This window comes from Mastigoproctus giganteus, chromosome 14 (assembly GCF_048544385.1).
Source record: "Mastigoproctus giganteus isolate SK-2022 chromosome 14, ASM4854438v1, whole genome shotgun sequence".
In the NCBI taxonomy this organism is placed as follows: domain Eukaryota; kingdom Metazoa; phylum Arthropoda; class Arachnida; order Uropygi; family Thelyphonidae; genus Mastigoproctus; species Mastigoproctus giganteus.
In genome coordinates, this window is record NC_143588.1 from 96,039,612 (window position 1) to 96,062,399 (window position 22,788).

The 22,788-nt window shown below is 38.4% G+C and overlaps 1 protein-coding gene across 1 annotated transcript in view; it reads left to right on the forward strand.

Annotated features, from left to right (window-relative positions):
- Positions 1 to 22,788, forward strand: part of poe (E3 ubiquitin-protein ligase-like protein poe) — an 849,790-nt gene that overhangs the window by 159,601 nt on the left and 667,401 nt on the right. The window contains exons 13-14 of the mRNA XM_090388478.1: positions 3,920 to 4,005; positions 14,766 to 14,848. Of these exons, the coding sequence (XP_090244604.1) occupies positions 3,920 to 4,005; positions 14,766 to 14,848 (169 nt within the window). The remainder of the gene's footprint in view (positions 1 to 3,919; positions 4,006 to 14,765; positions 14,849 to 22,788) is intronic.

Here is a 22,788-nt window from a genome sequence, read left to right on the forward strand (position 1 = left end):
CACAACGGATTAAATCATGACTCGCCCGTAAATCGCCATCGGCTATTTCCGTGTGAGTCACGATACCCTGTAACGTGTTTAAGGCAGATCTCGTAACTACCATTATAAAATTAAATAAATATCAATGAAAGTTAACTTTAAAAAATTATATCTATAATATTATTAAAATCAAACTGTTACAGGAAAACCTATAACAAAATAATCCAACAATATCTAAATAAATCAAATATTTAAAGCACTATCCAAAAGTAAACCACTTAACTGAGGAGCCCTGACTAAGCGTGTCCGCTCATCTCGAATGTCAACACTGAACAAGGAGAGTAAATACCACATCAGTACACTGATCACTGCCACCCAGTGGTTCCTTTATCTGTAGATTCTAAATACATTAATAATCCCCACTCATAATCAGATAAAGAGTATTAGTTCCTCTGGTTGCCTCTCGAACATGCTGCTGTAGAAAACAGTCATCCAATATATCCACAAAAGTCTTGCTAGTGTAAAAGTGAACAACCCACAAGTTCCAGTCTATATCTGAGAAGTTTAAATCCCCCATTATAAGACATTCTGATTTACTGGCCCACTCTGTTTCTTTGTACAGTTGTTAGTTGTACTCATCAGTATCGTTAATAACTCACTCCAACCTCATTTTTGCTTTCCCACTGCTTATGTCATACCAAACTGACTCAACATTGCACTGTCCATCCATGTCAACTGGATTCACTGTCTTAGAGTTTATGCACTTCTTAACTAAGAGAATAACCCCTTTGCTCCTATCTTCTTTGTTATTTCTGTATTTATTGTGCTCCCCATATTCAAATTCTTTTGTGATGTGGTGTCGACGTGACACCACATCTGAAATCCCAAATGTCTGTATTTGTTGTCTTAACCAGCAACTAAAATTCCTCAAATTTTTCTCACTATACTCCTAACATTGGTGTACGTTCAAGTATACATGCACTTGTTCTCACTCTTAGTTAGCCTAAGACAGATCATGTATTTACTTGTTCCATGATGGTTCTCAACAGTTCATGAAATCCCTAGCAATTTGCTTTCCAGGCTGCTGCTTATTCCAATAGAAGCAGTGCAGGAATCACTTTCATCTCTGCCTGTGGCTGCTGTTAATCTATTAGTCTGTGAATCCCCCCCCCTCCCTACTCTAGCAGTAATCCAACCCAACTAACACTGCCTTGATAACATCAGCAAATATTCCTGCACTCTTTGTATTTAAGTGTATCCAATCCCTGTAGAAGCAATCTCTCCTGTTAACAAGCACTGACCATGCTGTGAAAAATTCTACCCCACGAGCCTTGAATAATCTCTCCTGGGCTGAATTGATTGACAAGGCTCTCCTCATATACTCCGTCCTATCGTCTATTTTCAGAATTGCAGACAACTTCAAATGTAACCCTAACTCGTGACTTTTTTTTCAACATTGATGTGTACTTGTTAAATAAGTCTGCAGATCTCCTACTCTTAATTAGTGCCAATATATACAACAATATCACCTTTTGTGCCCTTAAAAGATGATATCTGCTCTACAACATTATCAACTTTTGCCCCCTGGCAGACATACCCTGGTCCTATTTCACCTATCCTTTTTGCACAATATATTGCCAGTTTCCCTGACAGTTGAGTCGCTGACAATAACTAGCTCCTGTGGGACCAGCACATTCTGCCCTGAAGATGGCCGTTGTGTTGCCTGATGCACAAGAGTGACCTGGCATTGAGTTGGCCAACTGAGAGCTTGGTGAGGGTGCCCATTTTAATTCATTCGAGGGCATTTTCCCTACTCTTCAAACTCATAGCTGCCCATCAGAACCCTGAGTTGTCACTCAATTTCTTGACACTCTCTAGCACACACAGAGACATCCTTCTTGGCTTGATCATGTCCTGTTCCAGAAAGGTCCCCAAACATTTCATATTTTCCACATTTTTTTAGACTGTGATGCATTGGAGTATGCCCCCTTCCATTCTTCCCGAGCCACAACACTCTCACTATTTTGTGTTTGTTGCTTTGCTCTAGTCTGGGGCATGATTTCCGTTTAAGTACAATTTAATTGATTAACGATGAAAATTAATAAGATTAATAAATTTAATTGGCAATACTGTACTAAGGTAACAGATTCCTAATACAGTGCTCTGTATTACGCTATCTAGGTTTAACTTTGAGCTTCTTGTAGTCATCTGTTTTTGGATCTGCCAGTTATCTGCTGCCTTTATCTTACTAGGTGTGCAAATATGAATGTTGCACTGCCTTTCACTTAAGATTTGTTAGTGAGAGAGCTGAGTTAGGTGCTGGTGATACGGTTATGTTATCTATCTATATATATATATATATATATATATAAAACGCTTAGGTATGCTGCCCAAATTTTCCACCTGCTAATTGTTGCCAGCACCCTTTCACATGGTTCACCTCGCATGACCAACACACCGGACATTCTTTATTAATTTTTGTACTAACGTTTTTTGACCGAAGAAAGGCAACCTATGCCTGAAAGCTATCGATGTATGTTTATTTACTTCAATTTTAATAAACTGTTCTAAGTTTTAAGAAGTATAAAAATGGCTGAACAGTGTGTAAGAACTTTGAGAAAATGTAGAAGAAATGCTAATAAAACATTACAGGAGATATCTAAGAGACCGAAACGACTCTCTACGACTATGAAGACTGACAGAAAACATTGAAGAAAGAGAAGCAAGGTTGGAAATGAGAAGATTCTGTAGGACTAATCAAATAGAAGTACCCGATGCGAATAATCAACAAGCTGTGATTTATGTGGAAGAGCATGACAGGAAATATGTGTTACAACTGTGAGTATTGTAATGCAAGATATTGGGGACATGAGTTAAACACATCAAATAAATACACTAATTGCTGTCATGATGGAAAGGTTTCACTTGACCCACTGTCTGAGTAACTTACTCTATTACGAGAACTGCTTACAGGGGATACACGTGAAGCAAATAACTACAGAGAACATATACGAGAGTGCAACTCAGCAATGGCGTTTGCATCAATGGGCGCAGAGATTAAATCACCGCCTGGAAATGGTCCATACTATTTTAGAATACACGGCCAGATTTACCATTTGGTCTCTCTGCTATGTCCAAATGAGGCAAATAAGCCAGGATATGGACAACTTTATATTTTTGATTCTGCTGATGCAACAACAACAACAAAATGGCATGAAAAACAATCAAACGAAGGGTGTAAAACCAAAGTAATGCAACAATTCGACTAGGTGGTTAAGAGAGATGATATAATGCACCTACATCCAAAACGGAGGTAGCTGCAATATTTGTTGGAGAAGACGGGGAACCACCTGCAAATAGAGACATATGCATATATCCCACAGGTGACTGATGTAGAATTATATCACCACTAAACAAGAATGGTGAAGACTGAAGGATCTAGATTAAACTATTCACGCCATAATCGGAAAGATGACATGTTACTCCAGGTATATCTAGTTGATGAGATAATTTCTACCTCTTAATTTGTTGATTAAGAGATTCTTTGGTGTGTTCTGGAATTGACATAAGCCTGCATAGCAAATATGTGCATTTTCTCATATTTGGATTCAAATGTCCAGGAAAATTGTGGGCTGATGATTGATTGTTATGTTATGATAATGCACCAGCTCAGTGCAGCTTTCTCTGTGCAGTGAAGGTTAAAAATTTACTTTAACCTTCTTAAACTTTTAATTTTTTATGTTCACACAGTTTCTCATTTCCTATTCATCGTCCAGTGATATATATTAACTGTGTGTGTTGTGACATTCATGCAATTTATAAATTGAATTGAACAGGTAATGCAAATAACCAAGTTTAAATATTGTAATCCATATTAAATATATGTAATTTATTAAGTTCGTATAAGTACTGAATAAAGAATGTATATTTTAATTTGCAGTACATTAACTTAGCTTCCAAAATCTTCAGCTTTATGGACAGCTACATGGTGAATTCAGATGGTCACTGCATTCGAAATTATTTAAAGTAAGTTTTTGGAAAAGTTATTTTGTTTGTGTTTGTCTTTTTATTTAAATAAGTTTAATTGTTTTAATTATCCGAGGGACATGGATATATTTATGTGGGACGACTCATAAAAATGTGAACTCGTTCTTTTTTTTATTATTATATTTTTTTAATATTGCAAGTACTTTTTTTGTCTTTCTTGTTACCTTCTCTTCATTCTTTTTTAAAAAACAAATTGCTCTGCTAGAACTTTGTTTTTAAAAAACAGTGTTGGCAGAGGGAGTGTAAATATGATTATAGTAGAGTAACTTATGTTGCATGAAGAATGAAAAACCATTTTTATTTTAGTTTTTGGGTAAAAGTGGGTTTTTTTTAAAAAAAAATCCATTTGATTCTATTCTAGTGATCAATTAATAGAATTCCATTCTATTCTATTAATTGAACACTTGGGTAATTAAAGAGAATGGGCCTATGGCACTGGTTTCCATGGTTTAGTGGAAGCAATAACTAAAATAAATTTAAGTTTTAATATGACAAGTAGCTTTCAGAGTGACGAACCTCTTCCTCAGCAAGAAAGGTACATACATACAGAAGTGCAAACATAACATAAAATTTTAGAAATGGAATAAATTATATTAAATATGCTGTGTGTGTGTGATCAGATGACTGGGAGAGTGTGTACATGAACGCTCATGTTCATGCAGTACCTCTTTCACCAATTCCAAAATTTCCTATAGTTTCCCTTTCTGCACCGTTTTGTCCCTTTCCAATCTTAGCATTGAAGTCCCCCATAATCATAGTGTAGTGGGTTTTCTGCTCATCTAGAAGACTTTCAATTTCGGTGTACATTTCTTCAACCTCTTCATCATCATGGCTCAATGTTGGTGCATAATTCATTATAACCTTTAGCTTGCACCTCTCAGAAATCCTGAGTAGTAGTCTTGGTCCCCTTAGTGATGTACTTTTGAATTCCAAAATTTGTTTTTTATATCTTTATGGAGCAGAAAGCCAACTCCATCTTCGCTCCTTTCACTGTTTCCATTGGTATACAGCAGATTTCCACTTGATAAACTTATAAGTGATTCATTTCTTCTTCTTGTTTCAACCAAACTCATGATATTTCAATTCACATTTTCTAATTCCTTTTCCAGCTCTAATATCCTGTCTTCTCCGATGAGTGATCTTACATTGTAACAGGCCAAGTTCAGTTTCCGTGCATGGCAGCCTGGTCATACCAATGATTCTTAGCACCCTCTGCTTCCACTCTGATCCTCTCGTTGCTGTAAGAGGGGGAGTGAAAGCCACTGGGGACTGAGGGCCATTTGTTTCGTCATGCTGTCACGTGCTGGAGGGTTTGGTCTTTTCCTCTTCACGCTAACCAGGCGTCTTGAAACTCTACACATTTGTTGCCACCTAAGTGATGTAACAGGGCTTGCCATCGAGAAGGTGTGCATGAGTGGATTTTAGGGAGGCAGGCCAACTGGACTTCTCCTAAATCTTCCGAAATAGAAAAATATTGGATCCATCAGTGTTTTAGACTGAGTGTCTGATAACACACAGAATGCCTGTTCCCCCTCTAAGACCCATCCATTGTAGCAACTTACCCTTAATACCATACTGCACCAATTTGTACAGTAGTCTTCCATGTGAACAGTGTCAAAAGCTTTCCCGAAATCCAAGTATACACCGATGATCCAAAACATTATGACCACCTACCTAACATGATGTTGGTCCTCCACGTGCAGCCAAAACAGCTCGTACCCGGTGAAGCATGGATGCTATAAGATTTCTAAATGTATCTTGTGGTATGTGGTACCAACACGTAACCCGGAGATCCTTTAACTCCTGTAAGGTCCATGGTTGAGATGACGGAGATCGAAATTATTATTTCAACACAAACCACAGATGCTTGATGGGATTAATGTCTGGGGAATTTGGTGGCAAGGGCTGGACGTCTTCCTCATGTTCCGTGAACCAGTCTCGAACAATCCGGGCGGTGTGGCATGGTGCATTATCCTGCTGAAAGGTGGCACCACCAGAGGGAAGACCATTGCCATGAAAGGGCATACCTGGAAAGCAATGATGTTTAGGTAGGTGGTAGACATCAGTGCCCAGCACATGGATGACTGGACCCAGGGTATCCCAGCAGAACATTGCCCAAAGCATGACACCACCTCCACCAACCTGTTTCCGTCCTACGGTGCATCCCCAGATAAATGACACACACACACATACCCGGCCGTCCACATGGTGCAACAGGAAACGTGATTCATTGGACCAGATGACCTTCTTCCAATCATTCAAGGTCCAATTTCGATGCTCGCATGCCCATTGTAGGCACTGTCGCCGGTGAACCGTGGTTAGCATGGGCACTCAGAGTGGCCTGTGGCTACGCAGCTCCATTTTCAGCACAGTTCAATATACTGTGTGTTGTGACACATTACTCCCATCACCAGCATTCCAATTACTGGTGAGTTGTGCTACAGTTGCCCTTCTGTTGCCACGTACCATCTGGGAGAGACTTCACTCACCTCGAGCATTGATGAGCCATGGTTGTCCAACAACTCGCTGGCGGTTTGTGGGTTTCCTCTCCTCGGACCACTTTCAGTAGGTACTAGCCACAGCTGGCCATTACAGTTTGTCCTTTTCCAAACTCGCTTAAGTCCGCTGCCTCTCCCATCTGAATAATAAGAGTAACACTGATTAACGGAGCTCAGTATCAGGTGTTTTTTATACCGTGTCCCGACCTGTGAATGTGCCGCAGTTCAACTGCAGTTGCTTTGATTTGCATAACAACTTGCTGGTCATAATGTTTTAGCTCATCGGTGTGTGATATCAAAATTATTTTTTGCATTCAGTTCCTTTGTAACCACATCATAGTATCCAATCAAATTTGTCAGACAAGACTTTCCCTTAAACCCTTGCTATCTCAATTATTACTGCAGTATGTCTAGATGATCCTGCAATGCATCTTTAACCAGTGACTCCATTATATTCCCCCAGGGCGCCTCCATAGCCAGGTGGGAAGGAGCAGCAATGCGTAGCACACGCTTCTTGATTAGACCGGGGTTCGAGCCTGTCACCACCAAATACAGAGGATGCTGAAAGGTCAGGGAATGACCACCGCATATCCCGGAGCAATATGGCCTTAGTTGCTAATGCTCCTTAAAAAAAAAAAAAAAAAAAAAAACAATATTCCCCCAGAACAGAAGTTAAACTAACTGGGCTGTAATTACTCATGTCACCCTTAGATCCACTTTTATGATGAATTGGAGATACATTTCCACATCTCCAATCCATGAGGACTTCTCCTGAGTCCAATGATACTCTCATAATTATGGCTAAGGGTTCCTCCTTTAATATAACTGGATAGATCCCATCCATCCCAGGTGCCTTCCTATTTTAACTTCAACAATTTCTCCTCCACTTTGCTCTCAGTTATTACAAAATCATTTAACTCCCTGTTAGTTTGATAAACATCTGGCCGTCTCCTCCTTGAATCTCTCTTTATGTGTGATTGTAGGTTAAAAATGCTCATTCATATTATTAGCTAAAAATATGATCAACAGTCGAACCATCGATATCAAGTGGACAAATCTGATTCATCTCCTCCCTTCTAGAGTTTATATAACTAAAGAAGTCCTTGCTGTTTTTCTTAGCATCTTTTGCTAAAGATTTCTCTTAACCTGCATACGCTTGCCTAACTTCCTTTGTGATTTGATTACAGACTAGCTCATATCTATCTTAGGCTTCTGTGTCGCCTGATATTTTCTATGCATCCTGTGCATTTTTCTTCTCTGCCAAGAGTCTGATTAATTCATCTGACATCTATTTAGACCTAAACTTTGAATAGTATTTCTTAATTAGTATGAAAAGCCTAGTATCTTTCAAGGTTAATTCCTTGAATGCTTCCCATTTAGAATTTGCTGTTGGTAACATCATCAGTTGGTCCCACTGTATACAATTTAAAAACTGTTTGAGACGATTGTAGTCACCTTTATGAAGCAAAAACCCATCCCTTTACCCCGGATGGTAGTAATATCTTTAAGTAAATCCCACATCTGTACACTGATCACTGCCACCCACTGGTTCCTCTATCTGCAAATTCTTTATGCATGAATAATCACTGCTGTTAATCAGATCAAGAGTATTACTCCCTCTGGATGCCTCTCGAATATATTGCTGTAGAAAACAATCCTCCAATAAATCCACAGAATTCTTGCAAGTGTGTGAGTGACCAATGTACAAGTTTCCAGTCAATAGCTGGAAAGTTAAAATCCCCCAATACAAAACATTCTGATGTACTGGCCCACTCTATTTCTCTGCACAATTATTTGTTGTACTCATCAGTCATTAGGCCTATAAGACACTCCTACTCTTTTTCCCTTTCCCAGTGTTTGTCACACCAAACTGACTAAACATTGCACTGCCAACTGGATTCACTTTGTTAGATTTTGTGTTTCTTAACTTATGCATAACCCCACCTCCCTTCCTACCCTGTCTATCCTTTCTGTATATATTGTACTTCCCAAATTCCCAGTTCTGCACTGCTTATATCTGTGTGACACCACGTCTCTGATATCCCAACAATATTTGCCTTTGATGCCTTGATCAGCACTTCAAATTCATCAAATTTATTTACTATACTACTAACATTGGTGTACATGCAAGTATACATGCACCTATTCCTATTCTTAGTTACCCTAACATAGCCCATGTATTTATTTCTTCCATGATGACTCCACCAGTCCCTGAAAGCACCAGCACTCTGCCCTCCAATCTAATAGAAGCAGTGCCAAAATCACTGGCATCTTTACCTGTGGCTGTTGTTAATCTTTTAATCTGCGACTTCCTCCCCCCAAGATAGCAGTTTTCTGACCCACCTTACAATGCCTTGATAGCGTCAGCAAATATTCTTGCACCTGTTCTGTTTAAGTGTATCCCATCCCTGTAGAAGCCGTCTCCCCTGTTAACAAGCAGACTGCACTGTCTACCCCATTGCACCTCAGATCAGAACTTGGTGATTGTATATTCTCCTATGGAGCCTTTATCTCCTGGCTATTCCCAACCTCGAATTCTTGGCATTACAAGAATGCAAAATGGGTTGATCTGCAAGATTTCTTTTCATCTTTTCCTTGGTCAGATTACTGTTTCAAAACTTCTGATATCAATGTTTGCTCAGATCGTGTCAGTGAAATTATTCTTGTAGAAATGGAATCATTTATTCCACACTCCACTTTAAAATCACATCCTTTATCTAAACCTTGGTTTTCCAATAAATGTGCTAAGGCTGTTCAAGAGAAGAGCGTTGCATATCATAATTGGCTTGTTTCGAATTCTTCACTTTCATTTTCTGCCTACACCAAAGCTCACAACAATTGTAAAGTAGTTATTAATCAGTCCAAACTAGATTTTGAACAGGCTAAGATTAGAAAACTTGCTTCTTTCCCTAATGGTAGCTGAGCATTCTGGTCTCTTGCCAATGCTGTCGTCCGCAACTTTTGCCCATCTCTGCTCCCACCTCTGTCAAAACCAGATGGTTTTGTTTTCATTTCAGTCAAGGATAAAGCTGACCTGCTAGCATCCCATTTTTCTTCCAACTCATGTATTAATGATCTCGGTAAAACACCTCCCACCATTCTCAACATGCTCCATTCAATGCCTCCTGTGGTCTGCCGTCAAAAGGATGTCAGAAGGATTTTGACGAATCCTTCTGATGCTCAGAAAGCTCCAGGTCCTGATGGTATTTCTCCACTTGTTCTCAAAACCTGTGCTCCCGAACTTACTCCTGTTCTTTGCTGCGTTTTTCACTTTCTTATTCCAAAGGTGTTTTTCCTTCTACTTGGAAATTTGCTCATATGCAGACAATTCCTAAAAAGGGGGACAAATCCCTCCCATCCAATTATCGTCCCATTGCAATTACTTTTACTCTTTCTAAAGTAATGGAGAAATCAATTAACCGCCAACTCTTAAAACTGCCTAGAAACCTTAAGTCTGATAAGTATGGATTCCGTCAGTGTCGATCCACTGGTGATATTCTGGCTTATGTTACCCATTTATGAACAAATTCAATGGAAAAGCTCGGTGAAACACAAGCCGCTGCTCTTGACGTCTCAAAGGCTTTCGGTCGTGTTTGGCATAAAGGTCTTCTAAACAAGCTTCCATCTTATGGTTTGCCAACTGTTTTTTGTAATTGGTTATCCAATTTTCTATCTGATCACTCACTGAGTGTGATGGTAGATGGTTCTCTGTCTTCTAACTTCTCCACTAATGTTGGTGTCCCTCAAGGTTCAGTTCTTTCCCCCACTCTTTTCCTCTTGTATATTAATGACCTTCTTCCATTGACTGGAAATCCTATTCATAGTTTTGCCGATGATAGCACATTGCATTCTACTTTCTATTTTGAGAAACCTTGACCTGCTCAATCAGTTTCAACTTCTCGAATACCCGCTACCAATTCCTTAAATGCCGATCTCGAGGTAATTCTCCAGTGGGGCAAAGACAACTTAGTTGATTTCCATCCTTCTAAAACTCAGTCGTCTTATATATCGCAAAAAGGATTCTTCTGCTCCTATGCTTTACTTTGGTGACACTCCGATTTCTAGGCAAAATGATATTTCTCTTTTGAGGATTACCCTGACTTCTAATCTCACCTGGCACAAGCACATTACAAATATTGCTTCCTCTGCATCTAAAAAACTTGGTTTTCTCTTTTGCTCTCGCCGTTACTTTTCTTCCAAACAGTTGTTCACTCTTTACAAATCGCTAATCCGCTCTATCATGGAATATTGTTCCCACATCTGGGGCAGTACCCCCAAAACCTCTCTCAGGCTTCTAGATTCCATTCAGAAGAGGGCAGTTAGGTTAATTAATGACTCATCTCTAACAGAGACTCTCCACTCTGTCTCATAGATGTACTATTTCTGCTGCATGCCTTTTCTACAGATACTTCCACGGGCACTGCTCTTCTGAATTGGCTTCTATAATTCCTGTTCTCTCTTTCAAAACATTCCGAACACATGCCGCCGCCACCAGCCAACATCCATTTACTGTCCAACTTCAAACTTACAGAACCAACTTTTCTTCTTCCTTGTTTATTCATTCAATGCCATTTTCTGGGATAACCTTCCTTCATATGTATTTCCTGAAAATTACAGTCTACAGAAGTTCAAGTCTAATGTCAACAAATATCTTCTTTCATCTTCTCAACCTCCAACCCAAGCATGTCTGTTAAGTACCATAGGTTCTAATGCCTCTCATGTTTGACGTTTTCATAAAAAAAAAATAATAAATAAATAAAAATAAATTTTCAACATGTTAAGAGTAGAAAACGTTGCTTCTTGCCCTTTTGGTAGCCGAGCAATCTGGTCTCTTGCCAAAGCTGTTGGCCACAACTTTTGCCCATCTCTGCTCCCACCTCTATTAGAACCAGATGGTTCTATTGTCACTCCAGCCAAGGATAAAGCTGACCTGCTAGCATCCCATTTTTCTTCCCGCTCATGTATTAAGGATCTTGGTAAAACACCTCCCACCATTTCCAGCACTCTCCATTCAATGCCTCCTTTTATCTTCCGTCAAAAGGATGTCGGAAGGATTTTGACAAATCTTGATGCTAAGAAAGCTCCAGGTCCTGATGGTATTTCTTCCGCTTGTTCTCAAAACCTGCGCTTCTGAACTTACTCCTGTTCTTTGCCTCCTTTTTTTACTTTACTTTCTTATTTCAATGGTGTTTTTCCTTCTGCTTGGAAATTTACTCATACATAGCCAGTTCCTAAAAAGGGTGACAAATCCCTCCCATCCAATTATCGTCCCATTGCAATTACTTCCACTCTTTCTGAAGTAATGGAGAAATCAATTAACTGCCAACTCTTAAACTACCTAGAAACCTTCCGTCTGATTAACGATCACCAGTATGGATGTCGTCAGTGTTGATCCACAGGTGTTACTGGCTTATGTTACCCATTTATGGATAAATTCAATGGAAACATTTTGGTGAAACACAAGCAGTTGCTCTTGACATCTCAAAGACTTTTGATCGTATTTTGACATAAAGGTCTTCTAAACAAGCTTCCATCTTATGGTTTTTCAACTGTTTTTTTTTTTTTTTTTTAGTAATTGGTTGTCCAGTTTTCTCTCTGACTGCTCAGTGAGGGTGATGGCAGATGGCTCTCTATCTTCTAACTTCTGCACTAATGCTGGTGTTCCCCAAGGTTCAGTTATTTCCTCCACTCTTTTCCTCTTGTATATTAATGACCTTCCATTCATCGGAAATCCTATTCATAGTTTTGCTGATGATAGCACATTGCATTCCACTTTCCATTTTGAGAAACCTTGCCCTGCTCAATCAGCTTTAACTTCTCGAATATCCGCTACCAATTCCTTAAATGCTGATCTCTAGGTAATTCTCCAGTGCGACAAAGACAACTTAGTTGATTTCAATCCTTCTAAAATTCAGTCCTGTCTTATATCTCGCAAAAAGGATTCTTCTGCTCCTATGTCTTTGGTGACACTCAGATTACTAGGCAAAATGATATATCTAAAATACATCTAAAACACTTGGTTTTCTCTTTCGCCCTTGGCGTTACTTTTCTTCCAAACAGCTGTTCACTCTGGTAAATTGCAAATCTGCCCTACCATGGAATATTGTTCCCAATGTCTGGCACGGTGCCCCCAAATCCTCTAAGGCTTCTTGATTCCATTCAGAAGCAGTTAGGTTAATTAATGACTCATCTCTAACAGAGTCTCTCCACTCTGTCTCATAGATGTACTGTTTCTGCTGCTTGCCTTTTCTACATATAGTTCCACAGGCACTGTTCTTCTGAATTGGCTTCTATAATTCCCACTCTCTCTTTCAAAACAGTCTGAACACATGCGGCCACAAGCCAACATTTTCCGTCCAACTTCAAACTCACAGAACCAACTTTTCATCTTCCTTGTTTATTCATTCAACTGCCGTTTTCTGGAACAACCTTCCTTCATACGTATTTCCTGAAATAGTGTACAGAAGTTCAAGTCTAATTTCAACAAATATCTTCTTTTGTCTTCTCAACCTCCAACCCATGCACGGTACTAAATACTATAGGTTCCAATACCTCTCGTTTGGGATTTTCATAAAAAACAAAACCTCTCAAACAGTGCTTGCTATGTAGCCATTATTCTGCTGGAACCACCTGTACACAATTGAAAAGACAGTCATGTAGTATACTCTATCAACCACACTGGAGAAATAATTTTTAGTATTCAGAGTGTAGTCTGAGGGTATGAGGGCTCCAAGAGATTTACAATAAAAATCCCAAACCAAAACACTACTGCCACCTGCCTGTTTATTTTGGACCATGCTATTGGAGTGATTCCCTTCTGTAGTTTGCCACCATACCCTCCATCTATTGTCCACATGACATAGTAGGAAATGTGATTCATTGGAAATGACAATTTTTCTCCCCCAGTTGTCAGTGATACCATTTAGATTCAAAATGTTGGTGGCATTCATGATAGGTGACCATAAGTCACCTATCATGAATGCCACCTACAGAGGAGAGTTCAATCGGTTATGGTCTTCCTGTGGTTAAAGTCCATTGTCAGCTGTTACACTGTTTTCTGTCTATCATCCTATGTTCACCACAATCATTGGTGAGGCATGGTGGCACTTGCCATTTCTTTCAACAACTTTTCCCCCTCCCTTTTGATTTCGTTAGATCACGTCCTTTGCCCATGTTGATCAAGTACTTTATATGGACTGCATGCCACGAATTTGCAGTATCACATTTACCAGTTCTCATTGCAACACATGCCACCAGGATGGAAAAGAATGGGCTATTCCTAAAACATGGGGGGCAATCATAATGTTTTTAATGGACAGTATAAATTCTCAAATTGTGGAGTCACTTAGCCACAAGGTGCTGCTCTCCATGGAGAAGTATATTGTTTTTATTTAAAGTGTATACCATTACCCAGACTTGACTTTCTGGCCTTTTTGGAATCTCATTTGTATTGCTTTAAATGAAAACAATATACTTCCCTACTAGAGTAGTCTTATATTTAAAGTAGTGCAGTACCAAGGCAACCATAAAGTGTCTCCACAACATGAGATTTATGCACTAAGTAGCAAATCTTAGTTTGTTCATAGCTATGTACAGAAAGAGGCTATGCCTGACATATAAAATGACTTTCTTAGCTTATGGCTTTTGTCCTAGACTTATTGATGTCTTTTCTTACTGCACCATCTCGCATTTCACATATTGTGGCGATATCTCATCAGTGTGTTTTTTGGGTCTACAGAGTGCCTACTTGCCCACTGATGAGATCCTAATATGGATTGAAACCTGTATCTGGGTAGTGACATTCACTTTAAATAACACTTCTCTGTTGTAGCAGTATCTTTTATCTAGAGTAGAGCAATACCAAGCCACTGTGGCAAAGTGCCTCCGCAATATCAGATCAATGCACTAAGTAGCAAACTTTAGTTTGCTCATTGACTGGGTTAGCTCCTTCTATATGCAGAAAGAGGTTATGCTCAATATGTATAATGACTTTATATAGCCTTCATAACTTGAAGCTTTTGCCTTAGACTTAACTATATTACCTATAGTATTATTGACCATTGCATAAATATATTGAAAAATTTTTGCAAAATGCCAAGTTGCTTCTAATTGTATATCAGGTGGATTTTTGCCCTGAACTTTATACAGTTTAGAATATTACATTATATTAATAAATAATTTGAACATCATTTTAACCTTTACTGTTATAGTAATACAGGTTTTTATTTTGTTTTCATTTAGATATAGTCTTGGAGATCAGCAGATGGTTATATTAGCTGGCATTATAAAAGATCTCGATCGTGAAACATCTCGGACTGATTCTGGTAAAATTATTTCAACTCAAAATGTTGAACACTTTTGATAAAATTAATGGCTAATTAGCATCTTAAAGCCGACCGGGCTAGCCAGGTAGGTAAAGGCCTGCCTGGCAACCCAAAGGTCGCAGGTTCGATTCCCTCCTCGGGCTTGGATCACAGTAAAATGCAAAAAACTTTGGGAGGTGCAATATGGCCATAGAAGCTGATGCGCCAACAACTAACAAAAAAAAAAAAAAAAAAAAAATTAGCATCTTTATTTTTCTTCTATAATCAATATTGAAAATTTCAGGAATATTCAGGAATATGGTCTTAATATAACTTGAACTAACTGTTGGTTTGGCTTTTGATGCTAAGCCAAGTTTAATGGCTTAATTAGTGTATTGTTATTCTACTCTTGTATTTCCATGAATATGAAGTGGGCCAGCTCCTTTTCTAGTGTTTGAAGACCATTGCAGATGTTGAAACCACCCTTAGTGTTATTCTTCATTGTATTTTTAGTGTTATTAGTATCAGTAGTGGTAAATGATGCAAGGAAACAAGCTTATATAGCATCAGCCAAAAAAAAAAAAAAAACAACACTACCCCACCTCATCTTTCCATTCACAATTGGTGTAATCCTTTAAACTTAGTTTCCAAGTGCTGCAATTGCAGAAGTGAAAATCTTGTTACTTTCTTCTACACTGCTTCATTACCAAAGAAAACATTATCCAGAGCATTCACACAATGATGTTTACTTGTTAATGAAACCGTCTGTTTAATGGTTAGGACATTTTTGGCTAAATTGGCTAAATTGGCACTAATGATATCAAGAATAGGAGACCGGCAGAATTGCTTAACAAGTATAGGTCACTGTTGAAAAAAAGCTGTGAAATAGGGTTGAATTTGAAAGTGTCTGCAATTCTGCCCAGACACGATAGGAGGGAGTACATGATGAGAGCCTTGTCGATCAATTCGGCCCTGGAAAGATTGTGCAAGGCTCAAGGGGTAGAATTTTTTTGGGATACACTTAAATAGAAAGGGTGCAAGAATATTTGCTGATGCTATCGAGGCAGTGTTAGGTGGGTCAGAAAACTGCTAGCTTGGGAGGAGACAAAGACGAATAGATTAACAGTAGCCACTGGCAGAGGTGAAAGAGATTCTTGCACTGCTTCTATTGGAATGAGCAGAAGCCTGAAAAACAAGATGCAGGATATTTCAGAGACTGCTGGGAGTCATTGCGGTACAAGTAAACACATGGGTTGTGTTAGGGTAGCTAAGAATAGAAATAGGTGCATGTATACTTGCGTGTACACCAATGCTAGGAGTTTAGTAAATAAATTTGATGAATTTGAGGTATTGCTCAAAACATCAAAGGCAGATATTGTTGGGATATCAGAGACGTGGTGTCACACAGATATAAGGAATGCAGAACTGGAATTTGGGGAGTACAACGTCTACAGAAAGGATAGACTGGATAGGAAGGGAGGAGGGATTATGCTATTAGTTAAGAAATACATAAAATCCAAGGAAGTGAAGCCAGTGGACATCGCTGGACAGTGCGGTGTCGAGTCAGTTTGGTGTGACATAAGCATTGGGAGATCAAAATTGAGAGTAGGAGTGTGCTATAGGCCTAATGACTCTGATGAGTATAATAAGAAACTGTACAGGGAAATAGAGTGGGCCAGTAAATCAGAGAGTCTTATAATGGGAGATTTTAATTTCCCAGATATTGACTGGAATTTGGGGGCTGGTCACTCACACACTAGCAAGGCTTTTGTGGATTTATTGGATGATTGTTTTCTACATCAGCATGTTCGGGAGGCAACTAGAGGGAGTAATACTCTTGATTTGATTATCAGCAGTGATTCTTCATGCATTAAGAATCTGCAGATAAATGAACCACTAGGTGGCAGTGATCACAGTGTGCTGAAGTGGGATTTACTCAAAGAGGTAACTACCATTAGGGGTAAAGGGAAGGGTTATTGCTTTCGTAAAGGCGACTACGATGGACTGAGACAGTATTTAAATTCTATACAGTGGGACCAACTAATGATGTTACCAACAGCAAATGCAAAATGGGAAGCATTCAAAGAACTTATCTTGGAAGCTACTAGGCTTTACATACCAACTAAGAAATATTGTTCAAGGTTTAGGCCTAAATGGATGTCTGATGAGGCATATGGCAGAGAAGAAACATGCATGGGATACATACAAATTAACGCATGACACAGAAGCCTATGATAGATAGAAGTTGATCTGTAACCAAGTTACAAAGGAGGTTAGGCAGGCGAAGGCAGATTACGAGAAATGTTTGGCAAGGGATGCAAAGAAAAACAGCAAAGAGTTCTTTATTTATGTAAAATCTAGAAGGAAGGGGATGAATCAGATTGGTCCACTTGATATCGATGGGTCAACTGTTGATGATCCTGCTCAGGCAGCTAACAAACTAAATGAATATTTTGCATCGACATTCACACATGAGGAGTTATTTAGCGAGGGGAAAGCCAGAGGTGTATTCAACTCTAGCAGTAAGCTAGAGAATCTTGTAATAACTGAGAGTAAAGTGGAGGAGAAATTGTTGAAGATAAACACAAGAAAGGCACCCGGGGTGGATGGAATCTATCCAGTTATATTAAAGGAGGCAGCAAAGGAAGTAAGCAAACCCTTAGCCATAATTATGAGAGCTTCCTTGTACTCAGGGGAGGTACCCACAGACTGGAGATGTGCAAATGTGACCCCAATTCACAAAGGAGGATCAAAGGCTGACACAAGTAATTATAGACCTGTGAGTTTAACTTCTGTTCCAGGAAAATTAATGGAGTCACTAGTTAAAGAAGCACTGCAGGATCATTTAGACATGACTTCAACTATAGCTCGGACACAGCATGGTTTTGTTAAGGGGAAGTCTTGCCTGACCAATTTGATTGGATACTATGATGCAGTCACAAAGGAACTGGATGCAGGGAATAACTTTGATATTATATACTTGGATCTTAGAAAGGCTTTTGATACTGTTACACATGGAAGACTGCTGCACAAATTGGAGCAGTGCGGCATTGGAGGCAAATTGCTGCTGTGGATAAAGGGGTGGCTGAGGGGGAGAAGACAGAGAGTGGTAATCAATGGACACTGCTCATCGTGGACTAATGTTATTAGTGGAGTCCCTCAGGGCTCAGTGTTGGGTCCATTATTGTTTTCTGTATTCATAAATGATATTGATGAGGGTATATCAAGCTTAATGTCGAAGTTTGCAGACGATACAAAGGTAGGCAGGGTTGTCAGGGACACTACTGACACTATGCTGCTGCAACAGGATCTGGAAAGGTTGAGCAGATGGGCTGAGAGGTGGCAAATGAAGTTTAACATTGACAAATGTAAAGTACTACACATGGGAAACAGCAACCCCAGAGCAACGTATCAACTCTGTGGTACTACACTGACAGTGGTAGAGAATGAAAGGGACCTGGGGGTGGTTGTGCAGGCAGATATGAAGTTCTCTGAGCAGTGCAGACGGGCTGCAAGAGTAGCTCATGGTGTATTGTCGATGATATATAGAAATTTTTCTAGCAGGGATAAGGAGGTGATTATTCCCTGGTATAAGGCAATGGTCAGGCCACACCTAGAGTACTGTATACAGGTCTGGAGGCCTCATTTCAAGAAGGATGTAGAGCTGCTGGAATGAGTACAGAGAAGGGCAACAAGATTAGTGAATGGAACAAAGGGGTGCTCTTACGAAGAAAGGCTTAAGTTTTGCAAATTACAGTGTCTGGAGACTAGGCACCAGCGAGGTGATCTGATAGAGGTGTATAAAGCATTGAATGGTTTGAGCATGCTCAATGCTGATGGGATTCTTCCTCTCGCTCAGAAAAATCACCTGAGAGGGCATAAATTCAAATTGAGGAAAGACAGATGTAGGATAGACGTGCGGAAATTTGCCTTTAGCCGGCGGGTGGTTGGTTGGTGGAACAGACTTCCATCCCTTGTCGTGGAAGTTGATAGGTTAAATAAGTTTAAGGCTCAGCTGGACAGGTATTTTGAACGAACAGAGGGGTGAAGTGGAAGTGTTTTTTTTTTTTTTGCTGATGCTGCATAAGCTTGCTTTCTTGCATCAAATGCCTCTACTAATGCTAAATGTACAGGCTGTGAAGTTTGCATTTCAAATTAAATGCAATCATTTTATTAATATGATATGCTGTGTCGTTATTGTTTTTCTATTCTTTATACTGTACCAGCTTCATTGTATAAATATAATAAACGTCATATAATGATCCCACTTGTGAGACGCATGTCATTAGTTTGCCATTTCTGTTATAAACCAGGAGTGTGCAACCTTTTTCTACCATGACCCCTTAATTTAGATTTCAATGACATGCAACCACCATCTGTTTGCAATAAAGAACGATATGAAAAATACATCATTTATAGGTTTGAACAGTATTTATTATATTTATAAAATGAAGCTGGTACAGTATAAAGAATAGAAAAACAATAATGACACAACATATAAATAATATTAATAGAATGATTGCATTCATAGCCTTCACATTTAACCAGAAGTGTGATGACCATTAAACAGACTAAATTTCATTAACAAGTACGATAAGAGCTATCATAGGTAGAGGATAAGATCAGAAGACTTATCCTGATTGTTCAACTACATTTTATTTGTTGTATTATATTGTGTGGAATTGTAGGAACTACAATGGGGTCACAAGGGAGTGTTGCCAATTAAGGAATTTTTGGAAAGAAATAAGAACATTATGCTTTTATCATTTAGCATGATATTGTAGTTCCTACAATACATAGTGCTTTTATCATATCATTTTATCATCATAGGAACTATGATGTCATGCGATATGATAAAAATATGTTTGGGTATGATTTCTTTTTCGATGTTCCTTAATTGGCAACCTCAGTTTCACAACCTCAGTTGTGAAACTGATTTTTTTTTTTTTTTTTTGGTTGTGAAACTGTTTTCACCCATTCTAGACAACAACTCATGTCTCTTGAAATAGGAGGTGAAAAATTAAAAACCATAAGAAACATTGAATAGTATAATTTTAACAGAAAAGTTACTTTTATTTTATAAAACAAAAAAAAAAAAAAAAAAGTGTTAAACTCTTGTAGTGGACTGATATGCCAGAAAACCCCTAAACAAACAAACAAACAGACAAAAGCTTTTAGTAGTTAAAAGCTAGGATACCACCTCTACCAAATATATAAACACTAAGATAAGAATAAAAAATCAGTCTAAAATATTGAATATAATTTTTTGGTCAAAAGAACAATAGCATATATTGTTATGCAAAGAATATGTGAAGAACAGAAATAGGTTCTGATATTTATATAACATAGAATATTAAATTGCAGATTAGAAGTTGCATCACTGCCTTTATGCTGTAAAACAGAATTTTGTTGCTTGCTTCTAGCATTACTTTATACATATTATGAAATAACTAACAGGCTAATTCACAATAAGAACAGCCATCTGGTCTTTAAGGTCACAAGAGATAAGAAAGGAAGCCTAGGTAGGATTTTATACCTAGCGTAATTGAAGCAGTGACTTCCAGATTGTTATATGCTTATGACAGTAGTATATAGATATCCATTTTTGAATGAAGTTGGAAATGAATGGTTTCACCAAGATGAAATAACTTTCAGTTTGGTTGTTTTCAATTTATCAGTAGCTCAAGAGAAACCTGACACATCTGAATTGAGCAAAGATTGAAGGGTCAGAGGTATGATGGATCCTAGGTGTTACCAACACCTGAAGAGATAGATGATCTGTAAGCAGTGCTAGAAATTGCTAAGGGTTTCCACCTGGTTTCTTTTGAGACTTGTCTATCTTTCAGGTGGTATCAATTCTTTATGACAGTATAGCAGGTTCACCACTTGTTACTAGTTTGGAGAGGTATGAGTTTAATTCTATCAGAGATGGGAGGAATTCTTAAAGGCATCTTCAGTTATAGCTGTAGTTATCCAGTCACTGTAATCTCGAGTGAAGGGAGTAATACCTCCCCTCCTACGAGTTATTATTCTGAGTTTTTAAGTCCGCAGAACAAAAATAAATAAATTGGCCTGTGAACACTTGTACAAAACATAGATAAAGGGATGGCTCAGTAGGAGAAGACAGAGAGTGGTATTCAATTGGACACTGCTCTTCGTGGACTAATGTTATTAATGGATTCACCGAGGGTTCAGTGTTGGGCCCCTTGTTGTTTTCTCTATTTATCAATGATATTGATGAAGGTATATCAAGCTTAATGTTGAAGTTTGCAGATGCTTATGACAGTAGTATATGACAGGGCTATGACAGATGCTTATGACAGGGCTAGCTGTTAATGAAAATAACAGTGGTATGCAACTGCAACAGAATCTAGAAAAGTTGGGCAGAAAATGTTGCATCTTTGATTGTAAAACTGCGTTGAAATTCTGAAGGATCGACATTCGTACGCATCATTTTCATCATAAAATCATTTTTGTTGTGACATTTAAAGTTCCTAATGACTCCTTGATCCATGGGTTGAATTAATGGTGTTACATTTGGTGGCAAGTAACATGCAAAAATATTTCCACAATCAGACACTAATTTTGATTCATGCGAGTGGGCCCTACAGTTGTCAAGAAGTAGCAGGCACTTTGTATTAGTAGGCTTCCCCAATTTTCTCAATTTCTGATGAACTGATGGAACAAAGTCATGAACAAACCAATCACTAAATATATCTTTGTCCGTCCAAGCATTCTTTTGGGCTTTATAGGTCATATAGGTCTATATCTATAAAGCTTTATAGGTCTATCTAATACCATGACAAGTCTTGAAATTCCTAAGTCATCCATCACTAAATGTGCACGCTAATTCAATGATCATTTGCTCCTTAAAAGACCTTGCTTTTGCAATAAGCATTGGCCCAGAAATTGCCATACTTTCCGATCTTTCTCTTCACACTATGAAGTTTATCTGTTTTAGGAGCCATTATTATGGGCTTGTAAATACGTATGCTATATATATATATAAATGGAAAGAGTAGGACAAAAATTTTAGCGTTGCCATGGTTTGATTGTTCATTTCAAAATGGCGACCGCGAGCTCACTTGTTGCTGGGCATCTTTGGTGCTCACACATGTGCGCGCACACACACACACACACAAAAGTCTGCTAAATTTAAAAAGTTTGTGAGTTTTCGAAAAGTCCGGATTCTCGGGTGGTCCGGATTTCTGGCATCCAGATTTTCGACTTTTACTGTATATTTGTTTTGTATAGGCCTTACATATATGTATACAAGATTTGATTAAATAGTTTGGTGAATGTTGCAAAAAATTTATTCATTGATAAATGTTAACATTGTTAATATTTTTTAGTATAATTATAATTTTAATTATAATTATAATTTTAGTATAATTCCCTTCTGTCACCACAAACTTTTTCAGTTATGTTTTCCACTGATCAAAACATTTTTGGAAGTTTTTTGTGAATGCTCTTAGGCAGTCCATTGTGTTTGTTGGATTTTTTGAATTTATTCAGATAGTTTTCCTTTCATGTCTTGTGGTGCGCAATCTAGCATATAAGGCGAATGTGGCACGATGGGAATGTTTTTCTGTTAAAAATTTCCAGATAATGAGAGACTGTAACTTGCTACATTGTTGTGGTTTTAGAACCAACCATTTCATCATATTTTGGTGATTTTTTTTTTTTTTTTGTTTACAGTGGATTGCATCTCTCAGCCATTTTAAAACCTGTTGGTAGTACAGTAAACCCTCGCTATTCGCGGGGGTTACGTTCCTGAGAAATGTCGCGAATACCGAAAATGCGAATACTGAGTTATGGCTCCCATAGTAATAAAGGGGTTCCGTTCCAAAGTATGAAATATATAAGAAAAACTAGTCTAAAATTTTGTCTATGTATGTATTATATGTACCTTCATAATATGACTGTACATGACAGTACATAGTGAAATGCAAGCATATGGC